The sequence below is a fragment of the Pantherophis guttatus genome, chromosome 2, assembly GCF_059756535.1.
Source record: "Pantherophis guttatus breed Tessera chromosome 2, ASM5975653v1, whole genome shotgun sequence".
NCBI lineage: Eukaryota > Metazoa > Chordata > Lepidosauria > Squamata > Colubridae > Pantherophis > Pantherophis guttatus.
Genome location: NC_142064.1, coordinates 194,974,583 through 194,994,743, shown reverse-complemented (window position 1 = coordinate 194,994,743; position 20,161 = coordinate 194,974,583). Strand labels below are relative to the sequence as shown.

Sequence of the window (20,161 nt, the reverse complement as noted above, 5' to 3'; positions counted from 1 at the left end):
GCAGAAATCTGACCTGAGGAAATGACGGTTCAGATTGCCTAACACCCTTGCCCTGTTTATTCACGGGAAACCCAAAGTAAAGCAATTTCTGAACTTCTAATGAGCCACAGCAAATATCAGAGGGGGAAAAGGCAATCATGCTCTATATCCAAAAATTTTGGTTATTAACAGTTTACAAGGTAATGTATGCTTCCCCCTTCATCCTTAAAAATCCCTACATCTTCTCCATCTTTCAGAGGAGCAAATGCTTTCTCCCAAGCTTCTCGACTTGTCCTTGACTATATAGTAAAGGTTCCGCTGATATACTTTGATGACGTACCCCTTGTCTTTCTGAACTGTTTCCATCCATTGCATTGAAATTTCCTGCAAGATTCCTTGACTGATTTACACCCACACCCACAGCTACATTCTGACATTAACAAAAATCAGAATCCTAGTGAAGGAATCCATTTACTCCTCCCAACTATAGTATTTTGATTGCTGAACAAATCATGAAAAATACAAGTGAGTGGTATAATCTAGGTCTATAGCTGATTAGATTCATATTATTAGGTATTCATATTCATTTCATATTTCATATGAAAGCCAGGCTGGGTGACAATGGATGGAAACTAACCAAGGTGAGAAGGAACCTAGAACTAAGAAGAAATTTCCTAAAGGTGAGAATAATCAACCAATGGAACAACTTGCCTTCATAAGTTGTGGGTGCTCCATCACTGGAGGCTTTCAAAAAGAGACTGGACAATCATTTATCTGAAATGGTATAGGTATCTGAAACTGCTCAAGCAGAGGTTTGGACTAAAAGACCTTCAAGGTCCCTTCTGATTCGATTATTCTATGTTCTATGAGTTTGGCTCAGCCCAACCCACTTCAGTGTTGTTGTTGTGGGGAAACACAGGAGGCAGGAATATTAGTTACAGATAGTGCTCAATTTACAACCACAATTGGGACCGGAATCTTGTTGTTGAACAATGCAATCATTAAGCAAGACACTCACATGACCATTTCATTCAATGACCACAATCCTGGCACTCCCAGTTGAGGTCATTAGTAACCACATGGGTCATTTAGTGTCCAGAGCAAAAGAGCTACCCTCCGAAAGAGGGTAGGCTGCTCCCCTCCCTTGCATGGAACAGAACTCCTGTTGCAGGATACAGGAACGGAATTTGGATCTTTGGACACACAGAGGGGAAGGGAAATCCCTGGGCAGGTGAAAGTGGTTTGCAACTTTCCCTGCCAGCTTCCCTTTTAACTTTCTAGAGAAGATTGCAAATGGCAATCATATGATTGTAGGGCGCTTGACAATCAGTTGTAAATGCAAACGGTACCCAAATTATGCATCACGATTACCAAGGTGTTGTCATGACATTGATAATAGCTGAAGTGCTTACAGACTGTAAAGCATCCTCTCTAACTGTATGTTCAAATGAACATTAAATAACTGGCCATAAATCAAGGATTACCTATGCACATATACACAAACTCAAGCCAGTGAGCATATAAAGATAGTCCTCAGCTTACAATTTGTTTAGTGACCATTCAAAGTTACAATGGCACTACTGCAAGTGATTTATGACCGTTTTTCGCATTTATGACCGTTGCAGCATCCCCATGATCACATGATCAAAATTCAGTTGCTTAGCAACTGACTCATATTTATGACGGTTGCCGTGTCCCGGGATCATGTGATCACCTTTTTTGACCTACTGACAAGCAAAGTGATTCCTTTAACAACTGTGGCAAGAAAGATCGTTAAATGGGGCAAAACTCACTCTAGCAAATATCTCATTCAGCAACAGAAATTTTGGGCTCAATTGTGGACCTAAGTTGAGGACTATCCGTATATATAATAATAATATTAATATTTATAACAGCTTGAGAAATACATAATTAATTCTGTACTTTTTGTGTAATGGGAAAAATCCATTCCCTTTTCTGGACTTACATATACATAAATCAGTTAGAAAAATAATGTAGATCAATAGTTCTTGGAGAGTCGTCTTCATTTCAAGCTCTCTGCTATGAGTCAGTCGAGGTTTCACATTGCCTGTTAATGTGTCATATTCAGAAAGAAATTAAAAAAAGGAAGAACAGCTCAGAATGCACAGAATTGCCCAGACCCAACCAAGCAAAAGAAATCCCCAAATTACAAAAATAAAATTACAAATCCAGAAGTAGCTGTGATTCCACATGTATTATATCAGTTTCTGACTTCGTTGCACATAACTAAATTGGACGTCTTACGTTTTATGAAATTCAGTACTAACAGTCATTAATGTTGAGTTTTGTTTTTTTTTAAAGTGAAGAAAGTATCATCATTGGAACTTAAATCTTTAATACTGGTCTGTTTTGGAAGCCCAAATATTGTTGAAAACAACATTGCTTTTTTTCACAAAGCACGAAAGCCGCCACTGAGAAGCAGAATGATTAGCATAGTCCAGAACAGGGGTCTCCAACCTTGGCAACTTTAAGACTTGGGGACTTCAACTCCCAGAATTCCTCAGCCAGCTTTGCTTTGCTGGCTGAAGAATTCTGGGAGTTGAAGTCCCCAAGTCTTAAAATTGCCAAGGTTGGAGACCCCTGGTCCAGAAGACTGCCAAACTCCAATTCCCATCACCTCTAGGCAATTTGGGCAGTGGGCCGTAATCCCACAATCCTTAGCGAATGAAATGCCACTGCCTGGGCAGCCAATTGCAATGATGCATATACATCATATCATGTACCTGAGTTCCAGATTTGTACACTGATGCTGCTGAGCTCTGAGGATGAGTCCTTTGCTTCCTTTCTTCTCTGGCCCCACTCCCACGTTGATACTTATTCCAGATTCTCCACATACTGTTTTACGTTCTAGGGCTTTGAAATCAACATCCAACTTTGTGTCCAAAGAAGCTGCCTAGTTCACCTACAAGGGCCACTTTCCTGATTTTGTGGTTTCTGTGTTTTGTTTACTGTGGCTATAGACTGTGAATCCAAGCCACTGATTTGTAACCCATAGACTCTATGGCATCTTTGAGTGGCTGGGAAGGTTGTGTTTAATATTCTTTTGGCTTTAGAGAAAGAAATTAAATGAAGAAAAAATTTGTTTATACTTCTTTGTTTGGGAGGTAGAATCAGTGGGTTTCCCCCCCCACCCCCCAAAAAAAACTATATTTATTTTATGGATTAATTAAAGTTTTTGAGTGCATCCTATTACAAAACAGCACAAAACTATGCCAGCCATTTTTGACAGCAGTTGTCAGAGCTGCAGAAGGGAGGGACCAAGCTATAAAAAAAAGGTTTAGTTTCAGGTTATAGGGACATGGTGGCTCAGTGGCTAAGATGCTGAGCTTGTTGATCAAAGGTTGGACAGCAGTTCGAATCCCTAGAAAGCACTTAAAAAATGTAAGTAGAAAAATAGGGATCACCTTTGGTGGGAAGGTAACAGTGTTGTGTGGGCCTTTGGCGTTTAGTCATGCCGGCCACATGACCACGGAGATGTCTTTGGACGACGCTGGGTCTTCAGCTTTGAAATGGAAAAGAGCACCGCCCCCTAGAGTCGGGAACGACTAGCACATATGTGCGAGGGGAACCTTTACCTTTATAATTGGTATGTGACTGCAACCAACTATTTATTCAACATACCACAAGGAAGCAAAGTGTAATGTTTACATGGCTTACACCTTAGGACTAGGTTTTATGCAGAACCATGTTTGAACAACATGCAGATATTCTAGATTCCCATGTCACACTGAACCGTAAACTATTCCCACAAGCGGGTTCACACAATTTAGTAAGCTGAAATGCGATTGTGTGTTGAGTGCACGGTACAACTGTGGATAGCAATCTCTATAGCTTGGATGCATGCAAAAGTATTGCACCCTGATGTCTTGCTCGTTGTCACTTATAGTGGAAAACGGCATTTTCATTTGAAAATCCTCAGGATCAGGAAACCCCAAAACACCAGGGGTCTTTCCTGAGGAACTTGTGTAAACGCCGCAGGCTCTTAAGTTATTCCACCTGTTCAGCGGCAACAACTAAACTGCAGCGTTTAACAAGGAGAACCATCTCGGATGCAGTAAAATACACCGTTGAAGAGCCATCGTGGTCATTGGCCCGGCTACGCAGACATCCATCGGTTCCCTTCTAACGTTCCCCCGTCTGAGTTCTCGAAATGAACACCTGTTATTGGTGAGTATAAGTAGGGCAACCCCACTTCTACGATTCCCTCCTCCGCGTGGCCAAAGCAAAGGTGAAGCCCGCGAGGAAAACCCGAGGCAGGACCGTCGCTCTCTACTACGGAGCAAAGGCCAAGCACGGGCGGCTCACCCCAGACAAGACTGGCCGGGCCGATTCCCGCCCAAGCGCTCCCCTCCCTTCCCGGGAAACCGACCCACCGAAGGCGCTTCGTTGATCCACCGTGGATCCTGCCTGGCTCAAAGCCATGGCGGGGCTGGCAAGGAGGGCTGCACCACCACTCTTCCCCGCCGCCGCCGCTCCTCTCCGCCTCGGAATAACGAACGCACCGCCACTCTATCAGGGCGAAGGGCGGGGCGCAGATGCTTCTTGCGCGAAAGCCGCCCTCGCCTTCCCTTGCGCGCGTCTTGCACCAAGAAGCCAACTTTTAGCGGGAAGCCAAGAAGTTTGGGAAGTTCTGCAAAAATAGAAACTCCGTTCTGCGAAACATCTTGTAGGAGTTCGGTTCGAGTCGTCTTTTCTTCTGAAACTCGGCCTATCTAGATCGGTTTAGCTTTTCAAGCAGAGATCAGGCCGGCTGCTTTAGTGGCTTGTGTTTAGTTTAGAGGCTTTCTCCACCTCGTTGCGCAAAAATACAAATTAGGTTAATGGGATAAAAATCATAATTATACCAATAGCTGAGGGTCGCGAGAATGACAGAACTGTACTATACAGCCAGCGGGTTTTTATAGCTGAACGAAGAATTTTCTTGCCGCAGATATAGCGTTTTTTCAGTTTTTCTGCAGCATTTGCATTTAAGAATATTTCGATCGTTTCTGTAATTGATGGGTAACCCAGAAAACTATTTAGTTATCGATATTCACTTGAAGTGCTGGGCTTGTGAAGAGGAGTGGGGGGGGGAGGATCTTTTTTCATTAGAAAAGCAGTTTGTAGTTTTGTTTCCCGAGTGATGTGTTACCTGCCATAAGGTGGACTGCATCAGGATGGCAGGTAAGGAAGGATATGAATTCTTGGCTGTTTTGTATATTAGAAACCTGATTTATCATCTCAATGTTTTTATAAGAGTTCACCGTTTTGTAATGTGGCTCCTGTTCCTTATTCCAAAACTAGATTAGATATAGATGCATAATAACACATTATTATTATTATTATTATTATTATTATTATTATTATTATTATTATTATTCACATTTTTATGCCACCCAACTCGAGGGACTCCCCCCTTAAATGTCTTTTTAGGTTTCTTTACATTACTTCTTTGGAATTACTGTCACAGCTTAGTTTTTTAAAAATTTTCAGTCCTTTAAACTGCAGTTTTTTTCTACAGGACCACAATGCAAGGAACAATTTCACCCTTGCTGTCCCCTCTTCATTAACAGAGATTTTAACATTTCTTGTAAACGTTATGACTTGGCATAGGAATCCACTACAGATAAGAGCTCTAGCTGAAAACTCTCTAATTACAGTAAGAACCTCTTCACCCCCCCCCCAAATTAAACATTTAAGTGGAATTTTTAGCATTCCTATTAAAAGAATTTCCCCAAGAGACCTTCGTTTGCTGTGCTGCCTTAAGATACATCACTGATTATTTAATGGGTTCTTCTGAGCAGAATGAAAGCACTTTGTGCATAGAGAAACTCTGGGGAAGCCCAATTCATGAAACCCCCAATAAGTAGAAGAAATTGCCTCTAGAAAAATCTAGATCTTAATTTAAAACAGACACAATTTTGACGATAATGCTACTACAGAATTGTTGAGATTTTTAACAGACCTTCTGGGATCATGATAAAATTCTGTTTTGCATTCTGGAAGTAAGTAGTACCTTTAAAAGAGGAACCTTCTTCATTTTATAATTATTCAGACAACGTGGATTAAAAAAAAAATAGTGTAACCCAAACCTAGTAAGTTTTTTAAGGATCTTCATTATGTCCATAGTGCTATTGAACTGTGTTCATTATATCTGTAATCCAAATGAAACCGATTGCAAATATTCTATTTAAAACTACGGTATTTTCTCTGAACATAAAACTTTCATTAAAAACACCCAAATTTATATTTATTAATCAATCAGCAGAAATGTTTACATTGGAAGTGATATTAATGAAGCAATAAAAATAAAAACCTTGGGACTGAAACTAGATGCATTCAAACTTTCTTGCTTGAACTAGGCCCGTTTCTTGGCCTTTAAACTCAAAAGTACAAACATTTGCTATTTCCTTCTGCAACAGCACACGCATTAGTAAAAACGATCAAATTCAAAGCAGCAGGAATAGCAGGAGTTAAGTCATAAATAAAAATATATTAAGCATGTTTGCTAAACAGTGCTGTTGCCATTTAATTGAATCTATGCACTGTTTTTTTAGTCTGTTGCAAGGGCAAAACATATTTTCTTTTTTTCTTTCTGTTATTAAAGTTCGTCACTCTCAAAAAGTCCGGACTGTGTTGCCATACGCTGATATTCTCCTTCATCAGGAAAAAAAGCCTGCTTCACATTCACACCTTTCCCATTAAGTGCCAAATACTTGCTAAAAGTTGGTCGAACCTTCAGCGGCTTTGGATTTGGAAGTGGCTTGTACGTGTGTGCTGAAAAACAAAATGAAAAGACACGGTTCATAATTGTTTTACAGAGGGAAGGAACTACAAGAGGCGACAGAATTAAGATCGTATGTTAATACACGCAGTTTGAATGAGTTTTACCATGGTGTTAGGAGCACGGTGGCTCATGTGGTTAGGGCGCTGGGTTGACAATTTGCAAACCTGCATTTGAAGCCTGAGTGCTGCTGTGTGACAGGGTGAGCTCCCGTCATTTGCTCCAGCTCCTGCTAACCTAGCAGTTTGAAAGTATGCAAATGTAAGTACAAAAATAGATACCACTTTGGTGGGCTCATTAACACAGACATGAAAGGAGCATCCCTCGAGCAATCCTTTCACCACGGAAGTGCTTTGGTGCTTCCAACATGGAAATATAATATGCCATGGTATTACCCAATTCTACTATATCATCTTTATTCTTCTAACCCACCCAAGATAATCCAAAGTATATGATTTGCAGACTTTCATGTAATTTAGCCTGGGAATATATAGCTGAATGGATGTATTTACTAAGGATCAACCTAGGTATAAGTAAAGGTATATTCAATCAGCAGAAAAAATATACTTACTAGTCACATCCAATCTGGCATGACACGTTGCCACTCCTGCCTCATTGACTGCAGATACTGTGTACCAACCAGCATCTTTTTTAGTTACATCATGGATCAGCAAGCAAACCTTGCCAGAAGCATCATGGAACATGCTATAAAATGGAGGAAAAACAAAATTACCTTAGCCAGATCTGACTAAAAACCATTGCTCTTAATTAGATTTTAATACGTGTATCAAATTATTGTTAAACATTTTTGAATGTTTCATTACCCAATACATGTTTTTTATTACTGACTGCAGTCCAAGGACACGGCTCTATAGTGTCCTATCATATAAATCAGACCTCAGATCTACCTTCTTCATACCAAATTCAACTATTTCCAATATTCTGCAATTGCATGATCTGCATGCAGCTCTCTAAAGAATTCCTCTTCTCTATCCTCACTACTGTGCATAAGGTAAATATGCTTCCCCATATCTTTTTGCAAGATAAATCAATCAGTAGCAAAATTATATTATCATCATTGCTGTTGCCACTCCCCATAATAAAATAGGATGAAGCTAAAATACAATTTATTTTATTAAATTTACAGGCTGTCTGACTCCAAATGACTGGGCAGTTACTAAAAAAAACAGTAAAATAGAGGAACTTAGTTCTAATTTTCATTTTAAAAGTTCTTAATTTTAATAAGCTATGCTTTCTAAACATTGACTGCATCACTCTTAGAAGAGAAGCAAGATCAGAATCTTACATGTTGACTATAGAGTGCTGGATGGGAAGGCAGTACAAAGCATGGAAAAGGTGACACTTATTAGTTTTCCTCTAATGAATGGCACACGACAGTAACATATGTAGTCCTTTAACTAGACTCTGCCACAGGGAACTTATCTTTACTTCTAATTCAGCTAAAATGCAAACCCAGAAGAAGTGCCCTTACCTGATTCTGTCTGTATTGAACTGTACCATTTCATTATTTCTTTTCCAGTATATTTGTGGTGGGGGGATAGCAGACACTTTGCATTCAAGTCTAGCTGAATCCCCCTCATAAACTTTTGTGCTTTGTGCTTTAGAAATGAATGCTGGTGCTTTCCGATGTTCTTTTGCTAGAGATTTTAATAAAGAAACGTGAGTCAGACCGTTTTAAAAAACAAAATTGAAAACAAACCATATATATTCATAAAATAGTAAAAGCGAATACCAGTTTTTAAAAAAACCCAGTAAGTTAACTGACATTGGCATGGTTGAAAATGACTCTCTTCTAAAGTTGAATAAATGGCTCACTGTGTATGGTAGCCTCAGCTCCAAGTTATCTCAGGAGAATCTACACCGCATATCAGATTTATGTCAATGTTGGCTATGCTTCCGATATACATTTCAATGATGCTTACATCATCACTAAGAAGAGCAGGAATAGAGAATCTTTCAGACGTTGCAAATCTTCCATTTATAGCAAATCCAGCTGAAATAGATGATGAAGCAACATCACAAGGGCTAGATCCTCCACCATTAGAACTTATAGATAGCCCTCCCTTCTCTGTATTAGATCAGATAGGTAGTCCTCGTTTAGTGACCGTTTGCAGTCACAACTATGATAAAGTAATTTTATGACTACTTGCACGTATGAACTTCGTAGGTATGTAAAGCAAAAGAAAGAAGAATTAAGATCAAAGACACTTGTGCCTTCACTTAGCAAAGGCTTTACTTAATGATCTAGTTGTCAGTCCCAATTGAATAGCTAAATGTGACACTTATGATGAGGAATGGTGAACTGATGTTCTGTAGTTTGCAGCAGATGTTATGGCCATAAAGGCAATTGGACGCTGGATCTGGACTGCCGAAAATCATCTCTGGACCAAGGAGAGATCTTGAGATTACCCCCACATTATGTACTCCAGACAGCTGTTTTTTTGTGAGTAGACAGCAGAAATTGATGTTTTTGTGGTCTCGCAATCAGCTGGGAGTTGCGGGATTGGGATTCCACCAAGCTCAAAGCTGTCTTTTCAGGTACTCAAGGCTCAACCAAATCTTGTCTTTTTAATCATTCTACAGTGTTATTTTTAAAAATTATTTGTTATATTGAAAAATCTTTCAATATAACAGTTCGCTGGGTAAGTTCTTCAATCAGTTTAGAAAGAAATAAAGTTTCTTGTTTAAAGTTTTGTAAAAATTTCTTGGAATATACCACAAATGGATGACTGTAGCATTGATTTCATAGAGTTTTAAATACATTAAGGGGTCAGATGGATTTGAAATAAAGACTGAAGTTAATTGAAAAGTTCCTCTCTTGTGAGAAAATTCTCTTTATATTTTGAGTTGATAAGATTACTTTGAAGGTTGGACACTAGAGGGCACCAGATGGCTAGTTTATAAGAAATGTTTGATGTTTGGGTGCAAAGGGTTTTAGAGTTATTTAAAAAGGTGCTATTGAAGAGAAACAAGCCCTATTGAAATAAAACTAAAATAGACTTTAAGATGGATTCAAAAATTGCAACCCACAAGAAATGAAAATTTCATCCTAATGGAACTGGATGGTGATTTAAAAACAAACAAAAAAGTTTTCAATTAATAAATCAAAAAAGTGTTGTAGATTATTTTCTTATATTGTATTACTCAAGATTTATTGGAAGTACTATACTGGATTACAAAAGACCTCTGACAAAAATTTTGGAAGCAGAGACAAACAGCCTGAGAAAACAAGTATAATTTTCTTTCTGGGATTGAACAATCCTGAAAGAAAAAACACAAAATTGTGTTATGTGATCACGGTTAAATATGTTTGGTGGTGCCTAATGGTTTGATGGGGATTGGATGATAATAATTATTTGTGATAATGTAGTGGTTTACATCTCTTGTTATTTTTGATAATATAAATAATGGATTACTATTTCTGGTGATGTCTAATTTTTTAAAAAATTGGGATTGGATGATGGTTACTTTTGGTAATGTTTAATTACTTTTTTATTTGGGACTAGACTTTGACTATTTGAAGAGCGGGACTAAGGGCTATTTGTTTAAATGGAAATGGAGAAATAAATACTTTACTTGTTATTTCTTATGACCCTTATTGGATTATTGCTGATTAATAAGGAGAGCTGAAAATTTAGAGGTGGGCTTATAGTAAATGGGGTCAGGTATCAAATGAATAAGTGTTTGGTTGTATTTTAAGAGACTGTGATAAGTGACTAATGTTGATTATACTTGCTTGGGATGAAAAGGCAACTTTCTTTTACAATGTCATTTTTCCCCTCTACTTTTTGTTATGAAAAAATATAAATAATGTATTTCTGTACTATACTATATTTTTACTGTAACATATTTGCTTAATATAATCCTCAGTAAAATTATTGAAAATAAAATCAATTACAGTAGCTAAACAAGGACATGTATCATTGAAAGATATAATGGAAAGGGGAAAAAAACAAGTATGGTTATTGGCACACTGGTTGCCATTCCAAAAAGTCTTGGATGGCACTTAGAAGATCTACACATTGATAAAAAATTCCATCTGCCAATTAACAAAAGGCCACACTGCACATACACTACACTGATAGGTTGAGAAGATCTCCATGCATATGAACACCAACTCCAGCTAAAGAATTGGCTGCAGTGGTGGGTTGCCCCCGGTTCGCACCGCTTCTATAGAACCGGTAGTAAAACCGGCAGGAGACTCCGCCCACCGACCCCGACATCATCAAAATGCTTCTGTGCTGGCCCCGTTGCAAACCGGTAGTAAAGGTAAGTAGAATCCACCCCTGACTGGCAGCTATAATTTCACACAGTTGTGTACAATAATAATAATAATAATAATAATAATAATCTATACAGTATAAAATGATATATTACATCAGTTGAAGGAAAAACCATTTCCAAGCATACAAAACCTTCTCATACCAATAACATCTACTTTCACTGAAAAGGAAGCTTCTCCAGCACGGTTATAAGCCACACACTCCCATGTTCCTGCATCATAGACCCGAACTACTTCGAAAATGAATGAGTGGAAGCCTTTTTCTGATACTATCATTTTATGAAAATCATCTGGGTGGATAAGTCTTCCATTTAGGTACCATGCCACATCTGGGATTGGTAGCCCACTGACCTACAAGGGGAAAGAGAGGAATTGAGGGAAAGTTTAATGTCCAAGGGCAAATGTACATGGAAGCATCCCATTATTTCTTGTTTATATTATAAGTAAGTAAGTAAATAAATTCTACACTGTTGGAAACACTTCTATTTAGGATGTGGCATATAACATGCATATATGGCAAACTACAGTGTTTTGGAAATTGGACAAGATCATGGTGCTCCAACATACCAAAATTGTGTGTTATAAACATCTATTTTGCATTTGCACAGATGTGGCAATACATGAAACAGCTTTAACATATAGGCAGGGTATGACTACAAAAAAAGAGGTACACAATTAAACGGATAAGTTTTAGTCCAAATGGTTGAAATTAGGCAAAGTAACTGAAATTCTTTAAAATTCTTTAAAATTTAAAGTTTGCTGATTTGAACTTCTAGTGCTTAAGCAAAAAATGGACAAAGCAGCAGAAAAACGGAGAATGGTTTATTTTTTTATACAGTATATAGAAAAAGTGGTCTATTGTGTAATATAGTGAAATGTAAATATAGTACTACCCAGGGATGAAATCCAGCAGGTTCTAACAGGTTCTGGAGAACCGGTAGCAGAAATTTTGAGTAGTTCAGAGAACTGGCAAATACCACCTCTGGCTGGCCCCAGATTGGGATGGGAATGGAGATTTTGCAATATCCTTCCCCTAGGAGTGGGGAGGGAATGAAGATTTTGCAGTATCCTTCCCCTGGAGTGGGGAGGGAATGGAGATTTTGCAGTATCCTTCCCCTGCCATGCCTACCAAGCCATGCCCACCAAGCCATGCCCACAGAACTGGTAGTAAAAAAAATTGGATTTCACCACTGGTACTACCTATATGAAATTATCTGTATGGCCTAAAATTAGGACAAAAGGAACAATGTGTAAACATATAAGACTAGGCCAGAATATCTCTGTCACACAAATTGCCCTGTTATAATCGCCATATAATGCCTGTAGGCTGGAGATCCTTTCACATTTCTTATCCACTAGCAAACAAGACTATACAGAAAAGTAAAGGAAAAAAATATTGGCAGAATACTATTCTAATCTAAGGGTCATATGCAGTGAAAGTCACTACCTTCAAAATGGTGGGTGCAAGCCTTTTGGTTACCTGCAAAACGTCTTTTTAATCTGATTCATATGCTGCATGCATGTAAAAAGGGTAGGGCTCTACTCGTCGAGCCACAACCACCATTATGAAGCCAGTGATTATTGCTGAGGACACCACTGCCAACTCTCCAATGTATGTGGCTTCTAACCACAACATTACAACTAAACTCTATTCACAAGATGATATTCTGATTCAAGCGTTGTACAGCTACAACTTTAAAAAATGCTTGAGACAATGGATGATTAACCTGCTCCGGAAAGCTTTTGGCCATTATCCTAAATCGCTCTTACTAAAATTCTATAATTAACCTATGGAATCTGGTACCAGAAGATCTGAGGGTCAATAGTTTTAGACGGCTTTAAAGAGAGATTATGCAGTTTCAGGGAGAATGGAGAGAAGCTTAATCTGCTTTCTTAGTATCAGATGCCTGGGAAAAATACAGGATTGTCATGTTCCAAATGTGACCTTTTAAGACCCAGCTATTTTAATCGTGCTTGAAAGAGAGTCCTGGATTCTCAAAATTTTAATTTAACAAAAAAAAAAAAAAAAATAAAAATCCAGTATTAATTATGTCTCAAAAACACTTGAGAGAATGCATTTATTACCTTAAAATCAAGCCTACAGAATCTTCCTTCTTCAATTGTTACATCTTCAGGCACTTGTAAGAAGCGTGGTTGAAAAAATTTCTCCTGAATTGCGCCTTGATCATTTTTTTCTCCCCTTGAAGATGGCCTATTCCTGCATTACAAATGAAATAGGCAATAAAATGATTTCTAAATAAGCTTCCTTTCTCACATACCTTTAGCCACCCAGCCTGCAAGGTCAGCTCCACTGCATGGCAGCTAAATTATCACCTTCTCAGAATAAAATTCTTCTACTAAGAAAACTCTCAGAATTTGTGCCTATTTCACAGATGGAAGTTCCTAGGCTTATGGTATTACAGCAGGGTGGATTTGATTTAAATCGAGTTGATTTAAATCACAATTTAAATCATGATTTAAATCACAATTTAAATCATGATTTAAATCACTAGTAAAAAGGCTTGATTTAAATCAACTCGATTTAAATCATAATTTTTAAAGAGCAACTGTCATCTCTGTTACTCCTTTGACCCACTGTTGACTCACTGATAGTCCCAGTGTTGCAGAATATACAGCCTCATGCTACATAACTAAGCTCCATTTCATGCTGAATAAACTAAATTATTTATGTATCTTAAATAGAAAACTATCTTACGATAGATTTTTACCCCAAAAGTTTTTTATTAAAATTCGATAAAAATAAAAAAAATCCGATTTAAATTAAAAAAAATCTGATTTTTTTGATTTTTTTAAAAAAATCATTGATTTTTATCCAGCCTGTATTACAGTACCCCTAATAGTTTTCCCGTAAGTCAAATCAAATACAATTTATTCTAAGAATTTGTCATCTTCTAAATGTCCAAATGATTTGAATCACAACTGCTATGACTGCATCTTAAACCGCATAATCTTAACAGTGGCCAAACCTTTTTAATACATTCAGCTTTTTTTGTAATTCATTCACTGTTCAGCCTAGTGTTCAGTATAGCAGAACTAGTGTTTCACACAAAATGTTGCTTGGATAGAATGTCATATCAAAACATGCCAAGAGCCAGTACCTTACGTGCTGTTGAGGAACTTGCAGCCGTACACTTTCCAAGTTCTGCTGTTGAAAACAAAAAGGCGTAAGTGATCATTACATTATGGTAACAGAATTCTGGAAAAAGGACATAAACTCCAGATCTTCAGGTACTTAAACTTGCCAGGTAACTAATAATGTAATCACAGGCACTTTTTTTGTAGAATATAGAATTACAATCTTCAGTATCAGCACTTCACTTTCACATTAACACAGTAAGAACCTCAGTTGTTAATTCTTGTGACTATGGTAGGAGGGTTTCAGAGTGTTCCTGTGGCACTTGTGGGCTTCCCCCGGCCACTCTTAAGACAAAACAGTGGGATACTTGTCCTTCTCAGGAAAAACATGTGTGCCTATAGAATGATATAGTTTTTTCTCATAGTGTACAGTATTTTGGGAAACACACAGTCTTTGTTAGAAAAGAGAGGCTAGTAAGTCACTAAAAATATGACCTAGGGACATACTGTCCTTCAAGGGTGCAGGAATAGCAGCCGAGTCATTTTAATAGAATATTGGCAAGGGCACAGAGTTGTACATGCTCACAAAAGGGTTCCAATAGCAATTAACACATCTTAAATTGGAAAATATTTTCCTTGTTAGATCACAGCTACCTGAGCTTTGACAGAAACTTACACAACATGAAGTGGCTACATAATCTTTAAAAAAAAAAACCTTTTTAACCTAAAATAAATATCTTCACCAACTTATTATTTTAATATTCTGTTTCTGAAGCAAACTTTGAAGAAATTCAAAGTATTACATAGGTACAGTAATATTCTTACCATTTGTGTAATAGTTGTAATGGTCTTAATTGCACTACCTACCGCAGTGCAATTAAGATAGTGCACACCCTTCAAACTCTGTGACAAATTTTACACATCTGCTGACTGTATTTTGGAATGCTTATTTTTGCAGTGGAGAAATACACCAGACTAACTTCATCAAGACTTTCGTATGAATTGTAGCATATGCTTTTCCCTTCAATTGGCTATGATCTCTACTTTGTAAATAAATACATACATACCACAAACTATTAAGTAGTCAACATGAAATAATCCAGAGGCTGAAAAAGCTGAAGAAGCAACACATAGGCAAAGGAATCACTAGAACTAAATTTTTAACTCAGTATTTTGTTGTCCTTTCCCTGATCAATTTCTTTTCCTTACTACATTGCCTTCGTATTTGCTATATAAATTAATGAGGCAAATGTTATGTATCTGAAACTTAACCACCTCATTCCAATTTCATGGGGCAAATTGCATGCCCCCCCCTCAGCTTTTTCGTCTATTTGTATGAAAAAACATTGTTCTGAATTATGTAGGACATGTTCAGCCCCTGTGACTGCCTGGATGCTCCCAACCTCAGCCTTAAGCATCCTGAGCCCCTGACTTTGTGACTCCATGCCTTTTTGCTCCGTTCTCTCCCTATTTACCCCACATTTGCCTTTTTGAATGGGTATCAATAAGGTAATTGAAGTAATTGTATAATGATGTATAATGATGAAAATAAAACTTGTTACTATGAAGACTTGCCTCAATTCTTGCCTCAAATCCCTCAATTTCCGTGTTTGATTTGCATACTCTAAGCATGGACAAAATTAAATAAACTAGACAGGGACAATTAAACAATAATAAAGCTACCAATAATTTATATGATTATATTTTATTTTTTGTGAGGTACTCTGAATATTAAAATATCAAAGCAATTGTTTCATTCGAACTTGATTAAAGAGAGTGAGTTTAGTGTAATAGTTAAGGCACTAGGCTAGAAACCAGGAATTCTAGTCCCATCTCAGGCTAATCAATCAGCCAGCTAGCTGACCTTGGGCCAGTCACTCAGCTCTATCCACTTCCAAAATCTTGCCAAGAAAATTGCAGGGATATTTCCTGGCAATGGCCAGGAATCAAGATTGACTTGAAAGAATCAAAGAGGACAAAAAGGGCAAAGCTATAATATGCCTCTCCTCTCCCTCCTTCCGTCATGGCCTCTATGCAGGCCATTTGATCTTCTTTCTGTCTTTTTTCCCTCCTCCCTCCTTATAGCTTTTTGCTGACCCCAAATTCAAGTCCAGTATTTCCAACCTGCCTGCCTGCCTGCCCTTGAATCTAAGGGTGATGGACATGAGGCAGCTAAGAGCAGGTGGAGACATGAATGTGGCGAGATGGGGGAGAAAGGGGAGGGTACTGCACTTGAAAGAATCCACTTTCTTTCAGCCACCACTGATGACTTTGCCTTCCTCTCATTCTTCCAACCCAACATATGTATCTGGAATAAACATTTTGAGTTCATGGTCTAAGCAAAACACATTTCACGTTTTGGACACAAACCACAGCAAAAAGCAGTTCCACGCATGGAACAGTTTATGTGTGGGAAGTTTTGTGCATAAGTAACAATAAGCTGTAATGGAACAATTCAGGATCAGTAAAATTAATGGCTTCTTTCTCCTATCATTCTATTCCTCAGACAACTTGGAGACAAATCCTACCTTCATCCATGTTTTGGGTGAGACACAATTTAAGTTTATACATTAGGTTAATGTGTTTTTGTTTCATTTTAATTTAGCACAATATATGAATTTAGGCATTGTGGTTTATAAACAGTGTAAATTTTATTATGGGTGAACTTGGCCATGACTTGTTTAATAAACCATGATGTAGCATACTCTGTGAAATCAGCCACTCTCTTTTCATTCCACGTTCAATAGCTTGCTATGTTTCAAATACAGGTAGTCCTTGACTTACAAAGATTCATTTAGTGACTGTTCGAAGTTACAACAGCAATGAAAAAAAATGACTTATCACCATTTTTCACACAACCATTGCAGCATTCCCACAACCGCGTGATCAAAATTCAGGCACTTGGCAACTGGCATGTATTTATGACTGCTGCACTGTCCTGGGGTCATATGATCACCATCTATAACCTTCTCAGCTGGCTTCTGATAAGCAAAATCAATGGGAAAGCCAAGTTCACTGACCCACCACATCATTCTCTTAAACAACCGCCGTAATTCGCTTAACAGCTGTGGCAAAAAAGGTCGTTACTTAACAACCGTCTTGCTTGGCAATGGAAATTTTGGGCTCCGTTGTGGTTGTAAGTTGAGGACTACCTATACTGCATTCAGGAAAACTGCTATCTTCATATGATTATTGGGAAGAGTTTGGATTACAGTTCAGCTTTTGGGTGCATAGGGAAAATATTAAGTAAGACTTACATGCGCGTCCTGTGCATTTTGTTCATTCTGTGATACAAACACAGATGCAGCATTCTCTGGTCCAAGTAACCTGCGAGCCATTCTTTCTTCGTAGCTTAAACGCTTATGAAAAGAAAATGTGAATATGAACATTAAAGAAAATCAGTGAACGCTCAAATTTCCATTCAGTATCACACAGCTCACTCTAAGATTACCTGGGAATTACTCTTCTTTGATAAGAGCAGGACAAACAACTGTTTTAATCACTATTGTTAGCAGATGTGAAACAGCATACTTTTACTACGGGAATTCTCTGAGTAGAAGCTAAAATCTTCATGAAGCAACACAATGGGAAAAGAAGAACATCTACAAGGAAAAACATGTACAGAATGTTTTTATCGGATACCCTGTGGGTCATTTGAGGGGAGAGCTTTGTGTTTTGTGAGCCAATGAACAGGATCCTTTGCTGCCACAATCAAATGAAAAAGATCAAATTCTTGAGGTAGGCTCCAAAACCACTTCCAGGCTAACTCTACCCCCACAATTCAATCAATCAATCAATCTAAAACTGGAAGGGACCGTCAAGGTCTTCTAGTCCAACCCCCTGCTCAAGCAGACAACCTATACCATTTCAGATTAATGGCTGTCCAATTCTTCTTAAAAGCTTCCAGTAATGGAGCATCCACAACTTCTGCAGGCAAGCTGTTCCACTGGTGAATTGTTCTCACTGTTAGGAAGTTTCTCCTTAGTTCTAGGTTGCTTCTATACTTCTCTCTGGATTAAGAAAGTTTAAGGCTATTTGAATGCAGCCCTATTATTCCTCCGAGAAAAGTAATATATGATGCACCCTGAAGGATGCCACCTTGCATTATTTTTTCTTTTCTTTTTTTCTTTCTTACTTTCTACCAGCTTGTGTTAGCTTTTATCTCCTGGTTTAAACATTTTAACAAAAAAATATGCATAAAAAGCAGGAGTGGACTCCTCCTTTCTTGCCCCTCCTTCCCCGCAGCAAGTAGTTATGGCATCCAGATTTTTTCTAAAAGTAGGTAGCAAATGGTAATTGTTAACATGATATGGACAAAACTATTAAATATGCAGAAGGTAATAATTAATAATACTGAATAGTTCTGTTTTGCCTCAACTTCTCCTTTTTAGCACAATACCAGCCACGTCACCAGAAATTTTTTTTTATTTCTCTGCTCTGGAGAGAGAGAGTAATCCCCTACTGTAGCCAAGGTATCACACCTCGGCGACATGCAGGATGCTCACCTCAGTCATTGGAATTTATTGCCACACTATGATTAAGAATACTGAATTACTTCATGTTTTTCTGTGAATAAAAGATCATACAATATGGATATCTTACTGATAACTGCCTCTCATTCTTCCACCCATGGAAACAGTAATAAACTTCTTGTTTATATTGAGAAATTCCTCCTCTATTTTGGATCCCGTTTGGATCCTCTATTTTGGATTCCCACAAACAAACTAATATGGTCCCATGCATTTGCATTAGACCACCTTACTAAAACAAACACTAACTGTGGTCTTTTAGTTGTTTAAAAATAATTGCATATTGCTAAAAGGGTAGCACACAAATACCCATGTGACCTTATGTACCAAGAGTATTTTCATATGATGTTTTCCGCATTCAGCAGCTAAACCAATTTATTTTCAGTTCAGCTGCAGTCTATTTAAACAGTGAGGGGTAGTGGTAGGATTTTTGTATAGCAGCTCGGATGGAGCAAGATTCAACTACACACTTTGTTTGATTTTGGTCTATATGTAAAATGATCCTAATTACTGTTTGTAGTTTAAGGATTAGTATGTTGAGTGAACCCAGCCTGTTGTAATTAAATAAACCATGGTTAATCAAACATTTGCTTAATATACTACTAAAACAAATCACAATTCCAGAGAGGGTAGGAAAATGCCTCACCTAAGCTGATAGTTGTTACCTAATGAATGAATAAAACATTATACTAACTTCTGATATCTATGTTTATGTAAAAGAACAGTAAACTCATTTGGCCTAGATTTAGTTTTGATAACACATGAAAGGGAACCTTAATCTGTTGTAGTTTCATTCGTAATGAATCATTAAAGATGGACTGAGTGTAATAGCACTAGATGGGTAACAGTAACATGAATTATAAAAAGCAGAGTTGCTGCCGTTTTCTCCCTAATTCAATTTCCTGTCACATTAATTCAATTTCCTGTCGCTTCCCTCCCCCCCCACTTCCTCCCTTGGTGGCTCCCCAGGAAAACAGGGTAATGATGTCAGAACACATATCTAAATTATTGTGGGATGCTATACATGGTGATGCTTTTCAGGTTTACCCCTATGTTATTTGTAATTAATTGTCCCCTATTTTCTTTCACAATTGGCTGATCAAAAGGGATTCTTCTTATCACAAGAAGAAGAACTTGGAACTGATTTCTTGAATCAGTTTTTCATCTTGGATAATGTCCAAATATTAATCCCAGACCTATTATCTGTAAGTGGCATTTGATCAAGATGTAAGTATTGGTGAGCCAAGAAATAATTCAGGCCAAGGTGCATGAATGAGAGTTTATGTTCTAATGCTGCCAAAGGTCAATAGTCTCTGAAGGACAGTAATCCAGAGTTATCCCAATTCTGAATTCAGTATACACAATATTAAACAGACTGCTCAATTAATCCTGAGAGTGGTCATCTTGTGAGGCACTGAACAGGGTAAGTAGCTACATCAACATACAGATGTCTTGTTAGAACAAAGTTGG

The 20,161-nt window shown here is 37.9% G+C and overlaps 2 protein-coding genes across 13 annotated transcripts in view; both read right to left on the bottom strand.

The window, feature by feature from the left end:
• PKD2L2 (polycystin 2 like 2, transient receptor potential cation channel) overlaps positions 1–4,527 on the bottom strand; it is a 30,619-nt gene extending 26,092 nt beyond the window's left edge. For both annotated transcript variants that reach the window (XR_015732578.1, XM_034403298.3), the window contains exons 1-2: positions 4,374–4,527; positions 1,946–2,047 (exon numbers count right to left, since the gene is read on the bottom strand). Coding sequence is in view for 1 of the 2 variants with exons in the window: in XM_034403298.3 (XP_034259189.1) it covers positions 1,946–2,047; positions 4,374–4,422 (151 nt within the window). In the remaining variant the exon portion in view is untranslated. The remainder of the gene's footprint in view (positions 1–1,945; positions 2,048–4,373) is intronic.
• A 1,685-nt stretch (positions 4,528–6,212) lies between these two features.
• Positions 6,213–20,161, bottom strand: part of MYOT (myotilin) — a 42,428-nt gene continuing 28,479 nt past the window's right edge. For 7 of the 11 annotated variants that reach the window (XM_034403331.3, XM_087887469.1, XM_034403376.3 and 4 more), the window contains 7 exons: positions 17,420–17,521; positions 14,186–14,229; positions 13,152–13,284; positions 11,210–11,417; positions 8,256–8,421; positions 7,335–7,468; positions 6,213–6,756 (listed from right to left, as the gene is read on the bottom strand). In XM_034403331.3, the coding sequence (XP_034259222.2) occupies positions 6,581–6,756; positions 7,335–7,468; positions 8,256–8,421; positions 11,210–11,417; positions 13,152–13,284; positions 14,186–14,229; positions 17,420–17,521 (963 nt within the window). In that variant the 3' untranslated portion in view covers positions 6,213–6,580. Of the gene's footprint in view, positions 6,757–7,334; positions 7,469–8,255; positions 8,422–11,209; positions 11,418–13,151; positions 13,285–14,185; positions 14,233–17,419; positions 17,522–20,161 lie in introns of all 11 variants that reach the window. The other 4 variants (XM_087887467.1, XM_034403359.3, XM_034403368.3 and 1 more) reach the window with 1 other exon arrangement.